Raw genomic sequence first — 22611 nt, 5'->3', positions numbered from 1 at the left:
CTTGAGTCTCCTTGATGTAATCAGCAATTCAGTTAACTCACTGAAGGAAAAAAAAGTGACTGTAATGTTTACTTTCATTAAATCTGTGCTCTGTGATTTTATAGCAAAGAAATGAGATTAATTCAATTAACACTGACAGGTAAGGTACAAAAACAAGTACTTGACTTGGAAATTTAACTTTATTTACAAATGTTCTCCTATAAACAAAGATGCCAATCTATTCCTTTAAACTCCTGTAACTGGTAGTTTTCAGAAAAAAACATTTACATAATTTTAATCTTCCTGCATAAACTGTATTATGGGATGAGCAAATATGGAATGGTCTAAGAATATAAAAACAAAACGAAAACTTATCTAACATGAATCTCTTCTGACAGACAGAATAAAAAATTAAGAACTACACCCCTTAATGTGCTACTCCAGAGAACAGAAATGTCATAATTTGGGGAGAGGTAAATGCTTCACAATAGTCTTCTTACATAGCACAGTTTAATTGTGACTGTTTAGGATAGCTCTTGCAGGCTAATATTTAGGCTGATTTTAAAAAATAAATTATTATTGTAAAAAGGGCATAGACTTTTCTACACAGATTTTTCTATCAATGGAAATATGTAGATAGGGATCTGAACTCATCATTCAGGCCAATTAATAAAATAACAAACACATGAAAGAACTTAAAAACACAACCTATGTGACTGACTTACAAAATCAGAATTCTCCCTGAAGTCAGAGAGTATTGCTCATAGTTGCTATAAATTTGAACTTGTCATAGTCGAAATGATACATAGACAAAATAAAGAGTTCAAAGTAAAACTATCCAAATTACTGACTTATCATTTTATATGTAGTAATTGCTTTTAAAAAATTCCTTTAAAATTATCTAGGAAGATAATCACTCTCACATCATAGCTAAGTCACAAAGAACTTCAAAACTTTGAAAAAAATTTTTCCCTGAGAAAGAAGTGAGAGAGAAAAATCTCTAAAAACACACAAGTGACAGTCCTGTACCCTCTGAACAATCTTTACCATAAGATGAATTTTATTAACAATTAGCAATCAAATGTATTCCAGTTCTGGATAGTTACTGCCTCTGATGACCTAATCTTTTTGTAATGAAACTGTAAGTGCAACATTTTTTTAAAAATCGGATAAATAGGGACTCTGGTTTTATTGTCAGATTTACATTTTTGTCAAGTGCAAGGACGACCAGTGATAACATGTATATCCCATAATGACCGAAGTAATAACTTCTGCTGGCATCTCTTCTTCTGAGTCTCCATTTCCCCCACTGTTCTTCACCCAAATAATAAAAGTAATACAATGGCAACTGAGTTTATGATTATCAATGGCACTGTAAAGAAAAAAAAAAGTTTGTTACTATAAAGAAAATAACAGGAAAAATCTAAGTAATAGTTATTAGCATCCAGGAAGGATGAAAATATCAAACAATATGTCATTCATAAGCATGTGGCAAATTGTTGTAACAAAGGAAGATGTACTGGATCATAAAATCCAAAATTTATTTTAAAGAGGGCTTGTGTGACTGGTAGAACTAGATCAATATGGGACATATGTGAATGGTGCTAGTGCAGGGCTGGGAACACAGAAGCACACCAGGCCCAGGCAGAAGAATACCCACATGGCTGTGACACTTGACATAAGAATAAAGAACAAAGAATGGGGCGCCTGGGTGATTCAGTGGGTTAAAGCCTCTGCCTTCCGCTCAGGTCATGATCTCAGGGTCCTGGGATCCGGCCCCGCATCGTGCTGAGCAGGTAGCCTGCTTCCTCCTCTCTCTCTGCCTTCCTCTCTGCCTACTTGTGATCTCTGTCTGTCAAGTAAATTAAAAAAAAAAAAAAATTCTTAAAAAGAAAAAGAGCAAAGAAGATTCCACAGTTTCACCACTAAATTAAGAGTGAACTTATTTACCATTCTATCCAAAGTTGTGATCAAAACACCTAACAAAGAGGGAGACAGAGAGAGACCCTAATTTTAATGGTTTTAAATAGAAACTTTGAACCCTTCTCTCTCCAGTTGCTCTAAACTACTATCCAATAGAGACGCCAGTTCAGCTGGTGGATCGAGTCCCACGTCGGGCTTCTTGCTTAGCAGGGAACCTGCTTCTCTCTCTGCCTGCTGTTCCCCCTGCTTGTGCTCTCTCTGACAAATAAATAAAATCTTTAAAATAATATCCAATAGACTGGCAGATATGGGACCTTTATTTTCCTCTCAAAAGCCTTCTAGGACTCTAGATGATGTCACTACTTGAAGCAACATAAATTTCAAAAAGTAAGAACACTGCTTTGAAGTCTGAGAGGCAACACGTGAACAGATATACCACTGAGCATTCCATTCACATCAAGTGGTTTAGATGGAAGAGGCAAAACTAAAAAAGAAAATCAGTAACTTCTACAGTAAACCCAGGTTGAACAGAAAAAAACTTCACTACAAAAATGGTATGATAGTATTCACACTCAGAAGCTTTGCTACTTAAACACCACAAAATTAAAACTTAAAAGAGTGTATCACTAGTTTTTCTTCTTACCTCTCATCACAGTTCTTACAGATCGAATAAGGTTCATTAGCTGAGATTTAATTCCTGGCTCTTCTCCGAATCCACCAATTCCCTGGTCTGCTCCCCAGCCAACTGCATAATATAAAAATGATTAGCTGTGTTAAAATTTATTATGCACTTGCCTTGCTCCCTCATTAGTCATCTTCTAAAAGATTAGCTTGAGACTTTGTTAAAGACATAAAATATAGTCATCTGACTAAAAAGTTACCATACTGATTAAATATTATAGAATATATTTTTTACTTTTGATAGCAACAATCTTATTTCATTTCCACACTGATTTTATAAAATAAATTACAGTGTGAACTACTCCACAGCATTTAATTCCGTGAAGATGATTGTTTTGACACCCTGATTGGTTTTTTCCCTTTTTTCAAACAAAACATTTTCAGGTCAGGACTGAAAACCAAGGCATACTGTCAAACTCGATAATTAGCTCAATTCAGAATTTATAAAATCTCACCCACTGAGCAGTATAAAAATGTTGTAGCTGAGACACACTAACTACATTCCTTGGGGAAAAGTGAATGCACACGTGCTCACGGCTTGCTTAGGCTTTCCGAGCGCGGTCCGTCCTGCCAACTGGGGCGTATCTTTCCCCTGTTGTCACGCTCCTCATTTCTCTACTCCAGCTGAGCAATTTGGCCTACTACCCCACTTATTCTCTGTAGAAGAGTCTTTCACCTTCTTCTGTGTCACTTTCCTGATATTATACATCATTATTTCTTCATCTTTATCTGCTAGTTCTTGCTTTACTGCCATACATTCTGCTAAAGGCCTACAAGTCCTCATTTCTGCAACTCCTCCTTCTCTGGTTGGCATTTCAGGCCCACTTTTCGTATCTTACGTTACATTGTTTTGTATCTCTGATGACTATAGGACTTACTTGCTGACATGTTGGCCCTTAAACTTGAAGATGATCTTTATTTTATACATGAAAGAACCACGTTTCAGGAAACAAGACTGCACTTCGTTTAATCAACTTTTATTTGGTCAACATAAAAGTCAAGAAAGAGTTGGCTTGCTTCTTTGGTCACATCAACCCTGAGATTTATTGTGGGATAAAACTACTTTTAAATTCAAGTTCCCAAAAGAGGTGATTTGTGCGGACTCGCACTCCCCCTTCGAGGCCTAGCTCAGGCTCTACTGACAAGCCCCTGCAGTCCACAGGGCTGTCACTCATTGCGCTCCCACACTGCAGCCACCATCACGGTGGTTTCGATCAGCCTCTCTGATGTCTCTCAAGACTCTCTGAGAAGATGCCTCTGGAATCCAGCTGTCTTGACTCCTTGAATTTTTTCGCTTACAGGGTTAGATCTATCCACCACTCACTCGATCATGCGATGATTCCCACTGCCTACTGGATATAGTCCAAACTCCTGAAACTGACATTCTAGCCCTATAGCCCACCATGACCTTCCAAGAATTCCTATCCACACTCAATGCCCACTAATCGCGCTACACACTAAAGGGAGCTTCTGAATCTAGGTGTGACTTCATCCCGAGGGCCTCTCCTAGTTCCCTCTCATATCATAATAAGCCTTCTTTCTCTTTGCTCCCCAAATAGCCTCCTAATTGTAGTGACTGTGCTCTCTTTGGTTAGTTGTTTTCAAGTGTCTTATTAGACTATAAAATCCTGGAAGACAGGGACTAAATTTAGTCTTTCTTCACCTTCCCACTCTCCCGCACCCCCACCCCACAGCAAGTACTTAGTAATATGTTTGTGGAATTGAAGTGAATAATGGTAGACTGAGTTAATCTGGGACAAGGTGAAATAAGGTAAATTTTAGGATCACAGTTCCAAAGAACTCTACTTCTGAATTTTTATGACACAGTAAGTTATAATATGAACAGATATTCCACTATAGCTTTAAGAGATGAAGACAAATCTTCCATATTAAATGTACAAATCCATCCAAGCTAAATGCAATTTTAGAAAATAGACCTGCATCTTGACTAGGCAACATCACCCTCCTACTTCAGGATCGACTCTGTCCAGCAAGCAAATAAACTGCCACTTCTCCAACACTTGCTTCTACTCCACTATGAGTTTTACCACCATGCCTTTCCTCCAAATAACTGTTTCACTGTTCTGATAGCTCAATCAGCACTGCCCACCAAATGGCAGTCCTCTTTTTGTAAATCTTAAGTTCAAACTGTAGCATGAGCCTTCACCTACTTACAGTGTGGTAAAAACTATTTCATATTCCTCTCTAGATGTAGAGGACATACAAAATGACCACCCACCATCAGCTGTGTCAGTTTCCAACCTGCATAACTGCAACAGAAGATTTCTGTGAGAAACCCACATCGCTGGGATAACTTACTTACAGAAACTTCTTTAAGAGCTCTGTACAATAAAAAAGCAGTGTGGTGCTGGTTCAACCTGATGGGGTCAGGGAGGAAAAAGTTAACTCTGACCCTCCTGGGGTCCCTGACTAGGTCTGAAAATTACACTGATAAAGGGTGCCTGGGGGCTCAGTCAGTTGACTGAGTGTCTGACTCTTGATTTTGGCTCAGTTCATGAACTCAGGGTTGTGGGATTGAGCCCCGCCATCTCTCCCTCTCTCTTGTTCTTTCAAAATAAATAAAATATTTTTTAAAAAAGAAAGAAAATTACACTGATAAAAACAGATACACATGAAAAAGCATACAAATTCTATTAACTTCTCACATGTACATGGGAGCCTTCAGAAGAGAAAGGAGACCTAAAGAAGTGATTATAGCAGGAAGCTTTTGAGACATTTTTGAACTGATAAGACAAAGGAGTTTGAACTGGGAGTGGGGGTAATAAATGGTGGAAAAGTAGCAAGGTGTGTTTTTACAGCCTTCCTCTCTGGTGATAAGGATGTCTCCCCTCCTGATACAGGGAGGGTACCTTTCACGTGGGAGATTAAACACCAGGCTTTGAGAAAAGAGGGCAAGGGGAGATGGGAGCAGACGGTGAGAGTGATCTTCCTGCTTCTGCCATTTTCTCCAGCTCCTTCAGCTTAAGATACTCAATACGGCCAAAGTGTCATATTTTGCGGCAGCATGTCCTAAACCTTGAACCTCATCAATGGATATACATTTTTAGCTTAGCTTTGTCCTGAAACCCTACTAAAAATGACAATAAAGGATATATGTTAACAAAAGAGAAGTCTCCAGACAAGAGAAGTCAATCAAAATTTGGACATTAAAAAATAAATGAAGTAGGGTAACTGACCTAGCGGAGAAAGCTGAAACCTAAACTCTGCAGGGAGCACACAATACAACATTGGGGAAACTCCTGCTGAGAATGAGAACCCTGGGAAGGTGAGAGAAACCTCAAAGAGCCAATGTGGGCAACAGGGGCGAAAAACAGGAGGACGCACTGAAGGTGGACCTAAAAGCGGTTCGCTGCCACCTGCCTTCCCATCTCCTTTCCTAGACTTGACTGATGGAAGAGTATGCCACTCACTACATCAAAGACGAGAAGTTTACTCTCACCAGAGAACCACAGAAGCTCTGGATTTGGGGACGTCCACTATGAGTGGACGGAATGAAAGTCTGCACACCAAAGTGTCAGACTCTTGCCCATCTCCTCCTCTGCTTGTCTCTAAGTCTGATCATGTAACGCTTACATTCTGCAGGCAGGAAGTTAGAAAAATACTTGGAAACTGTCCAGCTCCCCAGGAAGAAAGACTTCAGATACTGACACTGGGAGGTGGAGGGAAGGGTCAACAAGACAAATTCTTTAAACACCAGTGAGACCCACTAGTAAACAAGCCCCAACCACAGAGCACAGCTTCCAATGAACCTTTCTGTGGCCTACACTTAAAAATGGACTGTCAGGGGGCACCTGGGTGGCTCAGTCATTGAGTGACTGCTTTTGGCTCGGGTCACAATCCCAGGGTTCTGGGATTAAGCCCCGAATTGGGCTCCCTGCTCGGTGGGAAGCCTGCTTCTCCCTCTTCCACTCCCCCTGCTTGTGTTCCCTCTCTCTCTCTGTGCCTCTGTCAAATGAATAAATAAAAATCTTTAAATTAAAAAAAAAAAAAAAAGAACTGTCAGAAGAAACAATCCTTAACATGGAATACAGAGCAAAAATAGAAAAAGCAAACTTTGAGGAAGAGACAAAGCAAGAAGTCAAAGACAGTATTTTTACTATTTTTTTAAAGTGACTGGTTTATACTTTATTTTTTTAAGTAATCTCTATGCCTAACCTGGTGCTCAAACTCACAACCTCAAGATCAAGCATCATCTGCTCTACCGACTGTACCAGCCAGGCGCCCCAGGAGAAAATATTTTAAAAATGAATATCCATAGAGAGTAAAGCTACTATACCTATGAAACAAGAATAGGATGCCATAAAAAAGGAACATTAAGGAATTAAGACAGAGCCCTTGTTCTTGCTACATTAGCCTAAGAAGTTCAAGAGGTTGACAGATTAAGTTGAGGAAACCTATTAGACAAGGCTAAAGGAAAAAGAAGAGTATTAACCTGTCAAAATAACTGGAGTTTCAAGACAGAAGAAAGAACAGACAAGAAGAAAGATCAGAGATATTAAGAGATAATATTGCAGAACTGAAGGACATGAGCCTTTAAGCCAAAAGGGCCCAATGAGAGAACAGCCCAATAAATGGGGGGGGGGGGCTATATGTTGCCACATTTGTGTAAAATCTCAGCCCTCTGATGACAAAGAGAACACCTTAAAAGCTTTCAGAGAGACAACTCAGGTTGTACAAATAATCAGAAACAGAATGGTATCAGACTTCTTTATGTCAATACTGCAAATGAGTAAAGTGAAAAATGTCTTCAAAATTCTGAAGAAAAATTAGTTCCAATCTAGAATTCTATACCAAAACCACAAATCAACTAGAGGAAACACATCACTGTTTTTTTTATTGTTCAGCTGTGAGCAATATTCAGTGATAGTAATATAAATATGGAAACCAGTATCACCAGTAATTGGTTGGAGATAAGAGAGATGGAGGAAAGGAAATGTGTGTGTACTTGGGCTCCCACAAGTACAAATGCACTGCTGATGGTATAATTATACTAAGCCCTTCCACAGCAGTAAGTCAGTGAACTTGGAAAATAACTGCTTTTGAGAAATGGGGCTCAGGCTGAAGAGAGATGGGGCAGAAGGTTTCTATCTTTCTTTACAAACAGAAGAGCTTTTAGACTTTAACAACCACACACACACATTTACACTGCTTTGATAAAAAGGAAAATGAAATTTAAAAAGCAAGCCTGTAAAGATGCTTACCCACTGGAGAAATCTCTATGCAATTAGGCGTTCCTCTCCGGGGCATGAACACCATGAGGGCAGGGACAAGGTCTACAAGTGGGAAGGTTTCATCCACGAGTCACTCTGAATATTTAAAATTATGTTTTAAAACCAGCTTTAAATTGCATTGCTGGTTTCATTTCCTTTACTTGCTTTTTTAGAATTATCATTGCTAAAATTAAGCCTTTCCACCCACAGCCACAATCTCAGATGGTAAAAAGGACTTGTTTTTAGTATGTTATGGATCATGCACTCAATTTTTGTTAGAAAGCATAATTTCCACACACACAAACACACACTGGAATATATCTCAGCCAAAAAAAGGGATGAGATAATGCCATTTAAGACGACAATCTGGGCCTCGAGGATATTATTATAAGTAAAATAAGTCAGTCTAAGAATGACAAATACCATAGGATGAATGGGCAAAAAGCAGAATCAGATATATAAATACAGAGAATAAACTGATGGTTTCTAGAGAGGAGGAGAGTGGGGGAATGGGCAGAATGGATGAAGGGGAGAAGGAAGTACAGGCTCTCATTTATGGAATGAGTAAGTCGTGAGAGTAAAAAGCATTGAAGGAATGCAATCAATGATACTGTAAGAGTGATCTACTTATGGATTGGGACAAATGGTAAGTACACTTGTGGTGAACACAGCATAATGTATAAATCTGTCAAATCATTATGTTGTACATCTGAAATTAATGTAACATTGTGTGTCAATTACTCAAATAAACCAATCAACAAGAAAAAAGAAAAAAGAAAGATAATTTCCAACAATCTTTTTTTCTTTTAGACCTGTTTCAGAAATGTCTGAATGAATGTTTTTACCTAATAAGTAGAGTGACTGCCAGAAAAAAATGTATTTTCCAACACTGAATAACTGCTCTTCAACAAAACAGGATAAAACTACAATACTGGGAGTACCATATTTTAAGCATCAGCATCAAAGTATTTTTAAAAGTATTAAGTTACGAGTTAATTTTAGTCTAGTCTCTATTCTCAAGCCACCAGAATGAAAACTAAACTCTGGGCAGAGAGAGTAAATCATTTGTTTAGATATTCCATGGACAAACACAAAGGTGACAAGTAAAGGACCAGATGCCATGGATTATCTTTTACTATAACAAATAGTTCTCTCTCCAACTGGTATTTAGGGAAGTTGTTTTTCTAAGGAAACTGGTCAAAGCTTTAAAGAGCTTTGCTTTTTTTTTTTTTTTTTTTTTAAGGAGAAAGATTTAATTCTACCACTCTCTTGACACTTCTTCCATTGCTAGAGAACAAATGGTAAGACCAGCCACCACTGGTCCCTGCCATAATTTCAGGAAGAAAATTAAATATAAAAAGTGACTTACTGCAAATACCAAAAATGTTCTTCTGTCCAGACTTCAAGTCATATACAAAATGGCAATCCACACAGATTCAGACAACAACCCTCAGCCAGATACTTTCTCAAGAAAAGTATTAGTATAGTTAGTGTTAGCATTAAAAGTATTAACACAGGGGCACCTGGGTGGCTCAGTGGGTTAAGGCCTCTGCCTTCGGCTCAAGTCATGATCCCAGGGTCCTGGGAGCGAGCCCCACAACGGGCTCTCTGCTCCGTGGAGAGCCTGCTTCCTCCTCTCTCTCTGCCTGCCTCTCTGCTTACTTGTGATCTCTGTCAAATAAATAAATAAAATGTTAAAAAAAAAAAGTATTAATACAGATTTAAGGGCTGGCTGACCCTATTTCCATATATGCAAAAGAAATAAGTGTGCTTCACTTTGTCAGTGTCACCAAGTTTGCATGGGAATCAAATGCTATCTCCACAATAAAGAATTCTGCTAACATAAAGTTTAAAATATTACCTTGATCAAAAAGTTCAATGTTGAAGTAAACGATCTGGTATATTTGGACTAATCTCTCTTGGATCAATGTAATTAATTTCCAACACAACATAAAACTTTAATCTGGGATGAAATTCAACAAATTTTTTTTGGAGTATATATTTACAGAGAAGTTTTTTTTTACATGTCCTCATGGTTTTCTCAATGTTCTATAAGCTGCCATGCTCACATCATGACTATCCATACATGTAGAATGCCTCACTCATTTCTCTGTATTTATGCACACCTGATTTACTGTTTAACATCTACCTCCTTTAGGAATTCTCCATCCATTGCTTGGACTCATACAGCTCTCGTTACTCTAAACTCTAATGTTACACTGGCTCTGGTGTAGTCATTTAAACCCTGAATCAGTAATACCTTATAATAAAAATTTTAACTATTTGCTATGGACTGAACTGTGTCTCCCCCCAAATTTCTGTGTTAAAGCCTATGTGGAGATGGGGTCTTAAGGAGGTAATTACAGTTAAATGTATGTGAAGGGTAGGGCCCTAATATGATAGGGCTTTGGCCTTACAAAAAAAAAAAAAAAGAGAGATCTCAATTCCTCCCTGCTCCCTCCACCTAGCCATGTGAGGACACAGTAAGAAGGTGGCCATCTGCAAACCAGCAAGATAGCCCTCTCCAGAACTTTACCTGATCTTAGACTTCCAGCTTTCAGAACCAGGAGAAAACAATTTCTGTTGGTTAAGCTACCCAGTCTATGATACTTTGTTCTGGCAGCGAGAGCGGACTCATACAGTGTTTCATATATGAAATGTTTCTTCTGTAGCACTCATAAATGCTACTGGATATACCTGTCAAATGGATCCATACCCAGCACCATAAAAAAACTAGTAAGAATAATTTTTACAGGTATTAAAATTCACTATGTGCGTGTATTTTTTTTTTTCTTGTACAGAAAGGGAATCTGCATCACTGTGGAACACTAGAAGAAACACAATCTGCATTACAGTCAAAATATTAATTAAACTATTTGTACAAACATATAGTTCTCAAATCAGGAGTTGCAACAATATGATAATGGTAATAAATTCAGTTATTTAGAAGATATTCACTGACTGATGGAATTGAAAAAATGAGAGAATCTTTGTCATTAGTCTATTGGGGAAGACCACAAAGGAACTGCAGTGGGGCTACAGCCCATGGAATAGGTCAAGGGTGGTTTCTGGGAGAGGCAAATGGTAGATAGACCTTAAAGAACAGTCTGAGGTAAGTCAAGGTCACTGAAGGCAGAGATAGTATGCATAAAGCTCAGTAGCAAAGAAAAGCACCCTGGTAAGAATGGCATACAAGGTAAATATTGGGGAAGGGTAAAAGGGAAGGACAGAGAAGGGACACATTATGATGAGCATGTCAGTCACACAAGGTGGTCTGACTTTTATATTGGAGGCTGTGAGTATTAAAGAACTCAGGAATTTCAAACCACTGAGGAACATGTTCAGCTTCTCTTAGAAGGTAAAACAAAGAAACAAAACTGGAGGGAGGGTGACTAGTGAGGAGGTTACTATAAAAATCTAGGCAAGAGTTAAGAGCCTACATAAACAATATTTAACAAATACTTAAAATATTTTAAAATTCTATTTTAAAACACACTTAGGTATTTCACTTTTATTTTTTATAGTAATCCCTATACACATGTGCTGTGAACTCACAGCCCCAAGAACGAGTCACATGGTCCTCTGAGTCAGGCAGGCACCCATGAATTAAGGGAGATTTAAAAAATTGGCTCCATGACCAATGCGGGGCTTGAACTTGGGACCCTGAAATCAGGAGTGGCATGTCTCCCGACTGGGCCAGCCAGGTACCCCTTAGATACTTTAAAACCACAGCTTGGTGCACCTGGATGGCTCAGTGGGTTAAAGCCTCTGCCTTCGGCTCACGTCATGATCCCAGGGACCTGGGATCCAGCCCCGCACTGGGCTCTCTGTTCAGCAGGGAGCTTAGTTACTCCTCTCTCTCTCTCTCTCTGCCAGCCTCTCTGCAATCTTGTGGTCTCTGTCAAATAAATAAATAAAATCTTGAAAAAAAAAAAAAAGATTTAAAACAACAGCTTATTTACTTAGACAAGCCAAGGTAGTGTTTTCCCATAGTTCTGGGACCATATTCAAAACACATGTTCAGATAAAATATCTGTGCTACTTCTGAAGAGAGGAGGAAATGAAGACAAAGTTCTAGGGGGCAAAGTATTAACAATTCTGGGCCATTCCAACAGTTTGTAGCAATGATTTTCATTTGGGGCACAAAGCTAAGTCACCTGCAGAAATTTTTGAAAAGACACTGCTGAACTTCACTTCTGGAAAATTTAAATGCAGGTCTGGAATAAGGTCTAGGCATTGTATTCTCTTTCAAGATCATTTTGGGAATTCTGGGTCCATTTCCTTTAGGAGCAATTGTCAGTTTCTGCAAAAAGACAACTGGGATTTTGATAGACTGCATTAAATCTGTAAATCAATAATATTAAGTATTGTCTTTTTTTTTTTTTTTTTTTTTAAGTCAGAGAGAGAATTAGCACAAGCAAGGGGAGTGGCAGGCTTCTGAAAGAGAAGCAGGTTCCCCACTGAGCAAGGAGCCCCATCTGGGACTTGATCCCAGGACCATAGGATCATGACCTGAGCTGAAAGCAACCGCTTAACCAGCTGAGCCACCCAGGGGTCCCTAAGCATTGTCATCTTAATGATATTAAGTCTTCTGATCCATGAACATGGATGTCTTTATTTTCTTTAATTCCCTTTAAGAATATTTTTATTCTTTAATTCTATTCAATAATGCTTTATATTTTTCAGAGTACAAGATTTGCTCCTCTTCTGTTAAATTTATCACTAAGTATTTTGTTATTTATATTGTAAATGAAATTGTTTCTTTAATTTCAATTGTTCATTGTTCATGTATAGAAAAACAATTTGCTCCTGACCTCATATCCCGCACTCTTACTGGACTCACTTATTCATTCTAATAGGTTTTTAGTGACCCCATAGTGTTCCTCAAAAAATTAAAAATAGAACTACTGGGGCACCTGGGTAGTTCAGTCGGTTAAGCATCCAGCTCTTGGTTTTGGTTCAGGTTGTGATCTCAGGGTCACGAGATCTCACTCAGCACTGGCTCCCTGCTTAGTGGGGAGTCTGTTTGAGATTCTTGCTCCCTCTCCCCCCACCCCTCCCTCCACTCATAGGTGCATTCTCTCTCTCTCAAATAAATACATCTTTTTTTTTAAGATTTTATTTATTTATTTGACAGACAAAGATCACAAGTAGACAGAGAGGCAGGCAGAGAGAGGGGGAAGCAGGCTCCCTGCTAAGCACAGAGCCCGATATGGGACTTGATCCCAGGACCCTGAGATCACGACCTGAGCCGAAGGCAGAGGCCTAACCCACTGAGCCACCAGGCGCTCCTCAAACAAATAAATCTTTTAAAAAATATATATTAAAAATAGCACATTACCATATGATCCAGCAACTGCACTACTGAGTATTTCTCCAAGAGATGAAATCACTATCCTGAAGAGATATTTGTACTCCTATGTTCACTGCAGCATTATTCACAATAGCCAAGACATGGAAACAGTCTAAGTATGGCCTGACAGATGAATGGGAAAAGAAAATGTGTATATATATTAAATGGAATATTATTTGGCCATAAAAAAGAGAAACCTGTCATTTGTGACATGTGTAAATCTGGAGGGTATTACGGTAAGTGAAATAAGCCAGACAAATATTATCTTACTTACATGTGGCACCTCAGAACATCAGACTCTTGGGCACAGAGAAGTATGGTGGTTGCCATGGGCTGAATGGTGAGAGAAACGGGAAATGGGAAATTCCTGGTCTAAAGGTACTACCTTTCAGTTATAAGATGAGTAAGTTCCAGGGATCTAATGTACGGCATGGTGACCACAGTTAAAAATACTGAACTGTATACCTGAAAGTTGCACTGAGAGGAAATTTTAGATGTTCTTATCCCCACAACACAGCCAAATTATAATTATGTGAGGTGGAGAACAGTAACTGTGGTACGCATTTTGTAGTATATATATGTATCGCATGATCATTGCTCACTTTAAATTATACATTGTTATACAGGCCTACCTTGTTTCAGTGCTCCCTTTACTGTACTTCCCAGATAGCGTGTTCTTCACAAACTGAAGGTTTATGGCAATCCTGTGTCAAGCAAATCTATCGGTGCTACTTTTCCAACAGCTCACTTTGTGTCTCAGTCACATTTTGGTAATTCTCACAGTATTGCAAAAGTTTTCATTATTACTGTTATTTGTTACAGCGATCTCCCTTTTATCACTTTCTACCCACTTCTCACACATTCCAATTTGGATTTTATCCACTGTTGTAACTGCTTGTGTAAAATCACCAATGATTTCTATTACCCTGAATCCTTAGGACATTTTCTGGCCTTCTCTGATTTCCCTGAACATTCCCCTGCTGTATCATGTCTCCTTGACTTCTGTGAAACCCCACTGTCTAGATTTTCCCATTTCTCTTGTTTTGCTCACTCATCAATTTCTCCTGTCCGTTCTTTCAGCTCTACCTACACAATAAAAATTGGAAGAGATTCTGGGACTGTCCTGGTCACCAATTCTCTTTGTACGGTATTCTTTCCCTGAGCAATTTCATCTCTTCGTATGGCTTCATTTATCATCTGTGGTTGACAAGCTCAAATTCAATCTCCACTGTGGCTCTTGCTTCTATTCTACAGACTTAACTCCAACTGACTATCTCACACTTCCACTAACATATCTCACAGAAATCTCAAACTCGCCGTATCCAAAACTTATTTCACTATCTTTTCACCTTTTTACCCACCAATGCTGCCCTCATTTTTCCTCCAGTACTCTCTACCTTGGTCAAGGCACTACGCTTCACTCAGTTGCTAATTCAGAAAACCTAGAGATCTTTGCCTTTTTCCTCTCCCTCATTCCTAATGTCCAAACAGTGAAATTCTGCCTTTTCTATCTTTAAAATATCTTCTGATTTATATAGTCTCCTAAGACTACCTTAACAAAATGCCACAAACTGGATGGCTTAGCAGAAATTTATTTTCTCATGGTTCTGGAGACCAAAATCAAGGGGTTAGCAGAGCTGGTTCCTTTTGTGGGCTCTGAAGATCTCATCCATGCCTCTCAATGCTGCTGGTAGTTATTGGCAATCCTTGGCATTCTCTGGCTTCTTGCTGTATCACTCTAACCTCTGCCTCTATTGTCATTTGGCCTTCTTCCCCTATGTTTTTGTATTTCTCTCTCCTTACATGGACACATCACTGGATCTAGGGCCATCCTAAACCAGTGTGGCCTTATCTCAACTTGATTACACCTGCAAAGACCCAATTTCCAAATAAGGTCACCTATACAGGTACCAAGGGTTAGGACTTCAATATATCTTTTGGGGGGGACACAATTCAACCCCCACATATCTTCTACTTTTCTGTATACTATAGTAGTAAGGAGATGGACTTTTGAGTCAGAATGCCTTGGTAAATCCTAGCTCTGCCACTTTCTAACTGTGTGATCATAGAAAAGTTACCCACTCTTCTTTTGTACTTCTGGTTTCCGATCTGCAAAGTGGGGATGAAAACATTTCCTATCGCATAGGGTTGTTGTGAGGGTCATACAAGTTAATCTATGCAAAGCACTTGATACAGATTCTAGGATGCGGTATTAAGTGATAGTTGTTACTATTATTGTACCCACTCAACTGATGTTATAGCCACCATTCTACTTGCCCTGTTTGGAATGGTGCTTCCCACACCCATTATTCTACCTTTCCAATCTGTTCTCCACACTGCAGTAAGGCTCTTGCAAATAACACAAATCCGATCTTGTCTCTGCCCTGCTTAAAACTTTAAAACTTCATTTTCACCTGCCCCAGTTTTCACAAGAGCTCTTACTCCTCACCCTCCCAACCCTTCACCTAATTAATGCTTACTCACTTATTAGATTTTGGGTTAAACACACTTCCTCTACAAAGCTTTCAAAGATTCACAAGGCAGTGCTTCCCTGCACTTCTCTTTCATAATATTCTGCATACTTGTCATTGTTACTTGCTCATATTTTACTTAACTTTCATTAGAAGAGCAAATGACTGTTGTAACCTCAGCTCCTAATTACATGGACTCGGCACAAAATTTGTGCTCAGTAAATCTGAAGGAATAAATGAAATGAATCAATCTTGCTCATGGGATTGGGTTTCCGTGACTCACAGAGACATATTTGGCGTCCTTACAAATGACGGTGTATTCTGTGATTAGGTATACTTGCGCAGACGAATGAGGCACCTCGTGCAGTATCCTGTCTTAATTTTGCCTCATACAGCAATTAGTGGCCCGCCCAGGATGGCATGGAAATCGCCGTATTGTGTGGGATGACAGGCATAATTGTGTCTTCATCTTGGTATTCTTTGGTTCTAGCTTGGCACACTGAAGACATCCAATAAACTGGGCTGAACAAACTTCATTTGGAACGTGGGTGTCTGGATGCCATGATAATCTGAACACCCTCCCCTTCCACCTAGCCGCAAACACCAGGAATCCCCATGGCCCTCCATCAGTTCATTCTTCAACTGCCTGTGCTCCAAAATGAGCCACGCCCCTCCCTCTGTAACTAAAACCTCAGACCCCAGGTTCCTGATCATTAAAAGCGATCACAGAGGAGGACATTAAATTACTAAGCTACACTAATCGCAGTCAGAGGCGTCCCCGGCTCTTCTCTGCACCCCTTCCCATCCCAACTCCCGGGGTCCCGCACACAGGCGACATCTGTTCATCTTCGTCCCGCTGTTGAGCTCAAACTCGGTGAGACGGAAGTGGCTCCGGATTCCTCCCTCCAAGGAAAGGCCGCCAAGAGTGGAGCCCTCGGGCTCTCGTCGGTCGCGGCCCAGGGTCTCCCCTCCCGGGACCCACCTCTGCTCCGCACGCCCCGGGCTCCGCCACCGCCCCCTCAGCCCGGCCCCGCGGTCCCACTCACTGTTCTTAAGGAAGCGCTCCTCGTGCAGCACCGCGATGGCATTGACGCAGAGCAGGGCCGCCTGCAGTAGCGAATACAACGTAAAGGCCATGGCCTCCCGGAGCCGCCCCGAGGCCCAACTGATCTTTCTCCCGCTGCCGCAGGGGACGTGGCGCCGCCACGGCCGGAGCTCTCCTACGGGAGCCGGGGAGGCCCCAAACGCGCTCTCCCGGAAGCTCCGCCCCGACCTGCCTAGGACCCGCCCCTTACGTCAGCGAGGCGCGTGTGATCGGCTGTCTAGACCTCCGCAGTCCAGGGTTGGAGCCAGCCACGCGTGGCTGCTGAAAGCTAGAAACGTGGCTGGTCGCAGTTGAGGTGCTGTAAAGGGTATAAGACTGTACACACCGGATTTCAAGGACTTAGGACGAAAACAACGTAAAATCTCCCATTAATTTTAAAATATTGGCTACATGTTAAAATGATATTTTGAATATATTAGGTAAATAAATTGAATAGTTAGCATAACTTTTACGGAAGGGGCGCCTGAGTGGCTCAGTCGGTTAAGTATCTGCCTTGAGCTGGGGTCACGATCCCAGGGCCCCAGGAGGGAGCCCCTTTTCTGGTTCCCTGCCCAGCAGGGAGCCTGCTTTTCCCTCTCCCTCTGTTGCTCCCCGTGTTTGTGCCCTCTCATAAATAAATAAAATATTTTTTAAAAAATTAACTTCTACTGTTTACTTCTACTTTTTTCTTTTCTTTCTTATTTTTTTTTCTTTTTTACTGTGGCCAAGAGAACATAGATAATTGCATGTGAGGCTTACACAGTATTGCAGTTGGACAGCACTGTACCAGATGCTCCTGAGAGCCGCAAGGGATGTTAATATTCCTATTTTACAGATAAAGAAAGAGAGGCTTTGGCAAATAAGTGTCTTTTTTAAGTAAAAAAAAATGACGTACTAAAACCACTCTGAGAAACATTCTCTCCCTGATTAAACTAGCCAGTCTCCTCTAAACCCTCTTATCAATTACATCTCAACCTCAGCCTATTAAAAACTACAAATTCTCAACACAAATGATTTCATCCACTCTCCTAGCCCTGCATTAAATGACTTAAACAAACAGTAACATAGTTTCTAACAGCTCAAGGCCAAATCCCTAGGATGACCCCAGGCCCCCTAAAAGTGTCTGCCTGAGAAAACTCAATGCTGCCAAAAGAATTTACTATTTGTTCTAGCCAACCTGAAAATAGGCCCCTGACCATATGGTCCATATATACTATGGAGTATTAATGCCTCCATCAGAAAGAATGAATACCCAACTTTCAACCCAACTATCAACAGGGACGGGACTGGAAGAGATTATGCTGAGTGAAATAAGTCAAGCAGAGAGAGTCAGTTATCATATGGTTTCACTTACTTGTGGAGCATAAGGAATAACACGGAGGACATGGGAAGATGGAGAGGAGAAGTGAGTTGGGGGAAATTGGAGGGGGAGATGAACCATGAGAGACTGTGGACTCTGAGAAACAAACTGAGGGTTTTGGAGGGGAGTGGGGTGGGAGGTTGGGTGAACCTGGTGGTGGGTATTATGGAGGGCACATATTACATGGAGTGCTGGGTGTGGTCCATAAACAATGAATTCTGGAACACTGAAAAGAAATTTAAAGGGTTGGGGGGGTGCTACAAAAATAAATAAATAAATAGCCTACAATTGTGAATCCTTCTCCTGTCCCTTGAGATGTGTATGTATGTCCTATAATTCAGTAGTGTGTTTCTGGCCTAAAAGTCATTCCTTTAAAATGTAATCATCAGGAAGAATAAAGCCTCTGTTTCCCAGTGTCTGTGGGAGGGTAGAATCCTAACTTTAATAATTGTCAGCTAACCGTCACAACTGGCCTGTCAACATTTACACTGACCACCCCTCTGTAATTTGTCACTTCTCTGACTCTACTGAGCCCCTGTTCGCCTCCCTTTCTTCTCCCTTTAAAATGCCCAGTCACCTCTGTACAAATTGACATTGAGGTCAGTTTGCATTTGACTCTCTTGCCTATTGCAATAGTATAATACAGATTAAAATCTGTGTTTACCATTGTAACTGGTGTCTAGCTTTGTTTATCTTTCACAGCAGCAGTAATAAACTGAGTTTTAGATATTGTTTGAGGTTGAGTATGCAAATTAGTCACCTTCTGAACTTCTCATGGTCCCCTAAAATAGAAAATAGAAAAGCAGCACATTAGTCCCAGAAAGGACTTTGGAGATCTATGTGCTTGCTGCTGCTGGAAAAGACACTAGCCAAAACTAATAATAATAGAAGAGGAAGGAGAAGAGGAGTTGTTAATCTCCCAGGAAGAAATTAAGCTTTAATAGGCCAACTAGTTAGTACCTACAGGGAAGAAGAGATGTATTATTTCCCCCAGACACATAGGAACACTAACTCCAAAATTAGCCCCATATGCAAATCAGGTAGGGAAAGACACAGGAAGATAAAGTAAAGGAAATAAAAGAAACAGCAAGATACCAACAAATCCTCCAGTTTTTTAAGATCCCACTGGTGATAGAGAAGGAAGGTTGTTCTTGTAAGTGGACAGTGACCAATCCAGGATATCTACCCTGGGCTGGGAGAGGGGAAAGAACACATAGGGGCCTTGTTTGGAAGCTTTGGTTGAGCAGTAAATCACAGTTTTTACTAGCTTGTATATTTACTGAGGAGGGGGTAATGTGGGCTAGATGTAGAGGAGGTGGGGTAAACTTCTCTCACAGTTACCTCTTTGTGTCACTTGCCCCTGGGTCACAGCTCACATGATTCAGTTCTTGTACTTTCAAAAGAATCAGGTTAACCTCTCTGGGCCTCTGTTACTTCATCTATAAAATTAGGTGATTACGATCTCTAAGGCTTCTTCAGCTCCTAAAATCTCTAGATCTAGCAAAAGAAGCTTAAAATATAAGATAGGGTACGAGTACTAGTACCACATTTACTGATATACTATTTTTCAAAAATCCAGGCTTGTAGACTAAGCTGATAATAGCGGATTACATTTTTAAAAATTGTTCCTCGGATGTCCTTACTTCCAAATAAATTTTAAAAGCTTGGAATTTTAAAAATATATTTATTCAACAATTGTCTCAGTTTAGGAAAAAAAAATATTTCCTCAAACAAAGAAAAACACATATTCTATATCTTAGTAGCTTGGAAAAAAAATCCCAACTCGTGTACTTTACTGAAAATTAAAGCCTGCTGCATGCTGCTGAGATTCTGAGGTCTGTGCGGTCCATTTTTACCAATTCATGTAAGATTTCTTAGCAGGTGCTGCTGTCGAGTGGTTTTCAATTTCATATACAGATGGCTCCTTAACATTTGCTCTCAGTATTATTTATTTATTTATTTTTGTATTCAGACTATTACAAGGCACACGTTGGCATCTTGGACCATCTCACCACAGACTTTCTTTGTAACTGGTACTATGGAGTCAATGTTTTCATTCCTTTGACAAAAATCAAAGAATGAATGCCTTCAGGAAAGTTCCTTTAGGCAATGGGGAGCAATGGTTATATAATGTCTAGGGTAATCTTTACGTTTGGCCCCTGATTAGATGAGGGGGGGAGGCTGGCAGGGTGGGTGTAGAATTCAAACTTACCTTTTAAAGGTAAGTGGTCCAGGATGGACTCAGTCCTTGGACTTGGGAGAAACTGCATTACTGAACTCAATTTCTACCCTTCCATGTATGAGTGCCTTTGCTTTTTCATTGGGCTGATCCTGAATTTTGAGTTCAGCTAATGACTTATTCTGGCCAATAGAATAAGAAGGAAGTTGTGCTGGACCAGCTCTGAGCCTATACCTCAAAAGGTCTTGTATGTTTCTTTCTTGAGCCACTGAAATTGCCATGAGGTGTGGGGGAAGGGGAAAAACAACCATGCTTTAGCCAGTCCACTGGTTCTAGGAGAAGGATGAGAGTTACTTGAAACAGAAGAAGCAGCAGAAGAAGCAGAAGCAGAAGCAGAAGCAGAAGCAGAAGCAGAAGAAGAAGAAGAAGAAGAAGAAGAAGAAGAAGCAGAAGCAGAAGCAGAAACAGAAGAAGCAGTAGAAGAAGCAGAAGAAGAAGCAGAAGCAGAAGCAGAAGAAGCAGCAGAAGAAGCAGAAGCAAAAGAAGCAAAAGCAGAAGCAAAAGCAGGAGAAGCAGAAGCAGGAGATGAAACAGAAGCAGGGCAGAAGCAGAAGCAGGAGAAGAAGCAGAAGCAGGAGAAGCAGAAGAAGAAGCAGAAGAAGCAAAAGCAGAAGCAGGAGAAGCAGAAGCAGGAGAAGAAGCAGAAGCGGGAAGAAGCAGAAGCATAAACAGGGAAGAAGCAGAAGCAGGAGAAGCAGAAGAAGCAGCAGCAGAAGAAGAAGCAGAAGCAGCAGAAGCAGAAGCAGCAGCAGAAGAAGAAGAAGAAGAAGAAGAAGAAGAAGAAGAAGAAGAAGAAGAAGAAGAAGAAGAAGAAGCAGCAGATGAAGAAGAAGGAGAAGAAGAGTTGTTAATGTCCCAGGAAGAAATTAAGCTTAAATAGGCCAACTAGTTAGTACCTACAGGGAAGAAGAGATGTATTATTGCCCACAGACACATAAAAACGCTACCTCCAAAATTGGCCCTATATACAAATCAGGTAGGGAGAGACAGGAAGATAAAGTAGAGATGAAAACAGATGATTATTGTTTTAAGTCACTAAATATTGGGATTGTTTGTTCCACAGTATTTTTGAAGCAACAAATTTCTACTCACAGTCACTCCCTTGGTGATCTAATTTATTTTAACAGCTTGACATTTGTATACTCTGAAGACTTCCAAATTTATATCTCCTACCCAGAACTCACTCATGTACTCTTGGCTGGTATTTCCAGCTGACTATCACTTGGGGGTCTGATAGATGTCACAAACTTACCTTGTCCAAAATGGAATTCCCAATTTCCCTCTGAAACCCACTTCTCTTATAGTCATCCATTTCGGTTCGTGGCAAGGCTATCCTTCCAGTGGTTCAAGGAAAAAACCTTGAATTCTTCTTCACTCTCTTTGTCTCATACCCTTTATACAATCTATCAGCAAATTCTTTTTATTTTAACTTCAACATAGATCCAAATCTGACTACTTCTCATCTTCTCTGCCACCCAAACCCTGGTGCAAGTTACCATCATCTCTTGCATAGATCAGCACAGTAGCTCCTGACCAGACTCCATGGTTTTTGCTTCCCCTCAGTTTACTCTCCCCAGAGCAGCCCAAGTACTCTTTCAAAGTTAACTAAGGAAAGTAATTTATTTGTTGAGAGAACTGGGTCATTTGTCCTGTAAAACTTCCCACATTCTGAATTTTGCTTGGTTGTATCCCCATGGTCCTGGCTGACTTAAATATTACGCACAATACCTGAATCCTCTGTAATTCATATGAAAACACTTGATTGAAGAAAACAGTCACTATTGAAACTGACTAAAACTTTTCACCCACTCAATGGAAAATATCGAGTATGAGGTAAAGAAAAAATATTTGCAAGTCGGATCTTAGAATAAGTCTACAATAAATGTGCTGGCAGCTCTCTTTCTATTCCTATTTTTAAATCTCAGCATTTCTATTCCTGTGTTCATTAAAAACTAGCTCTTTAAGATAAGGATTGTGTATGTTATTTATCAAAAATTCAGACTCACCTTGAAGAATGATAAAAATGGATTATGAATTTTTAACATTTTTGTCCTCATATACTTTAATAGATATATTTATTTTATTGTCTGTCTGAGATATGAATCAATGATGACTGAGGTATGTTTGCTTTTAATCTTGTTATTTACAATAGCAACCTTGAGTTTAAATGGGCTTATGGCAGCAGAATTCACCTAAATGGGTTCTATTTGAAGTAAGCATTGGACTAAAATAGGAGAATCCCACAAGAAGAGCCTCATTCATGTTTATGGATTCATACAAGCTATTCTTG

At 40.0% G+C, this 22611-nt stretch overlaps 1 protein-coding gene across 1 annotated transcript; it reads right to left on the bottom strand.

The window, feature by feature from the left end:
- Positions 1–160: 160 nt before the first annotated feature.
- On the bottom strand, positions 161–16930 carry IER3IP1 (immediate early response 3 interacting protein 1). The gene is made up of 3 exons (XM_082698209.1): positions 16685–16930; positions 2546–2647; positions 161–1351 (listed from the first exon to the last, which is right to left on the bottom strand). Exons 1-3 carry the CDS (start codon positions 16773–16775, stop codon positions 1296–1298), a joined length of 249 nt encoding a protein of 82 aa, XP_082554335.1. The 5' UTR covers positions 16776–16930; the 3' UTR covers positions 161–1295.
- Between the last annotated feature and the right edge of the window lie 5681 nt (positions 16931–22611).

The sequence above is a fragment of the Mustela nivalis genome, assembly GCF_964662115.1.
Source record: "Mustela nivalis genome assembly, chromosome: 14".
Classification (NCBI taxonomy): Eukaryota; Metazoa; Chordata; class Mammalia; order Carnivora; family Mustelidae; genus Mustela; species Mustela nivalis.
The sequence above is the reverse complement of the archived record's forward strand: the minus strand, read 5'-3'. Positions and strand labels throughout refer to the sequence as shown.

What these genes read in the sequence shown, in the direction of transcription:
- IER3IP1 (XM_082698209.1), bottom strand. Translation starts at nt 16,775, where the DNA reads ATGGCCTTTACGTTGTATTCGCTACTGCAGGCGGCCCTGCTCTGCGTC. An exon ending in GGAGCGCTTCCTTAAGAACA is followed by an intron (nt 2,648 to 16,684) that starts GTGAGTGGGACC and finishes TATATTATGCAG; the next exon opens with TTGGCTGGGGAGCAGACCAG. An exon ending in TGTAAGAACTGTGATGAGAG is followed by an intron (nt 1,352 to 2,545) that starts GTAAGAAGAAAA and finishes TTTTCTTTACAG; the next exon opens with TGCCATTGATAATCATAAAC.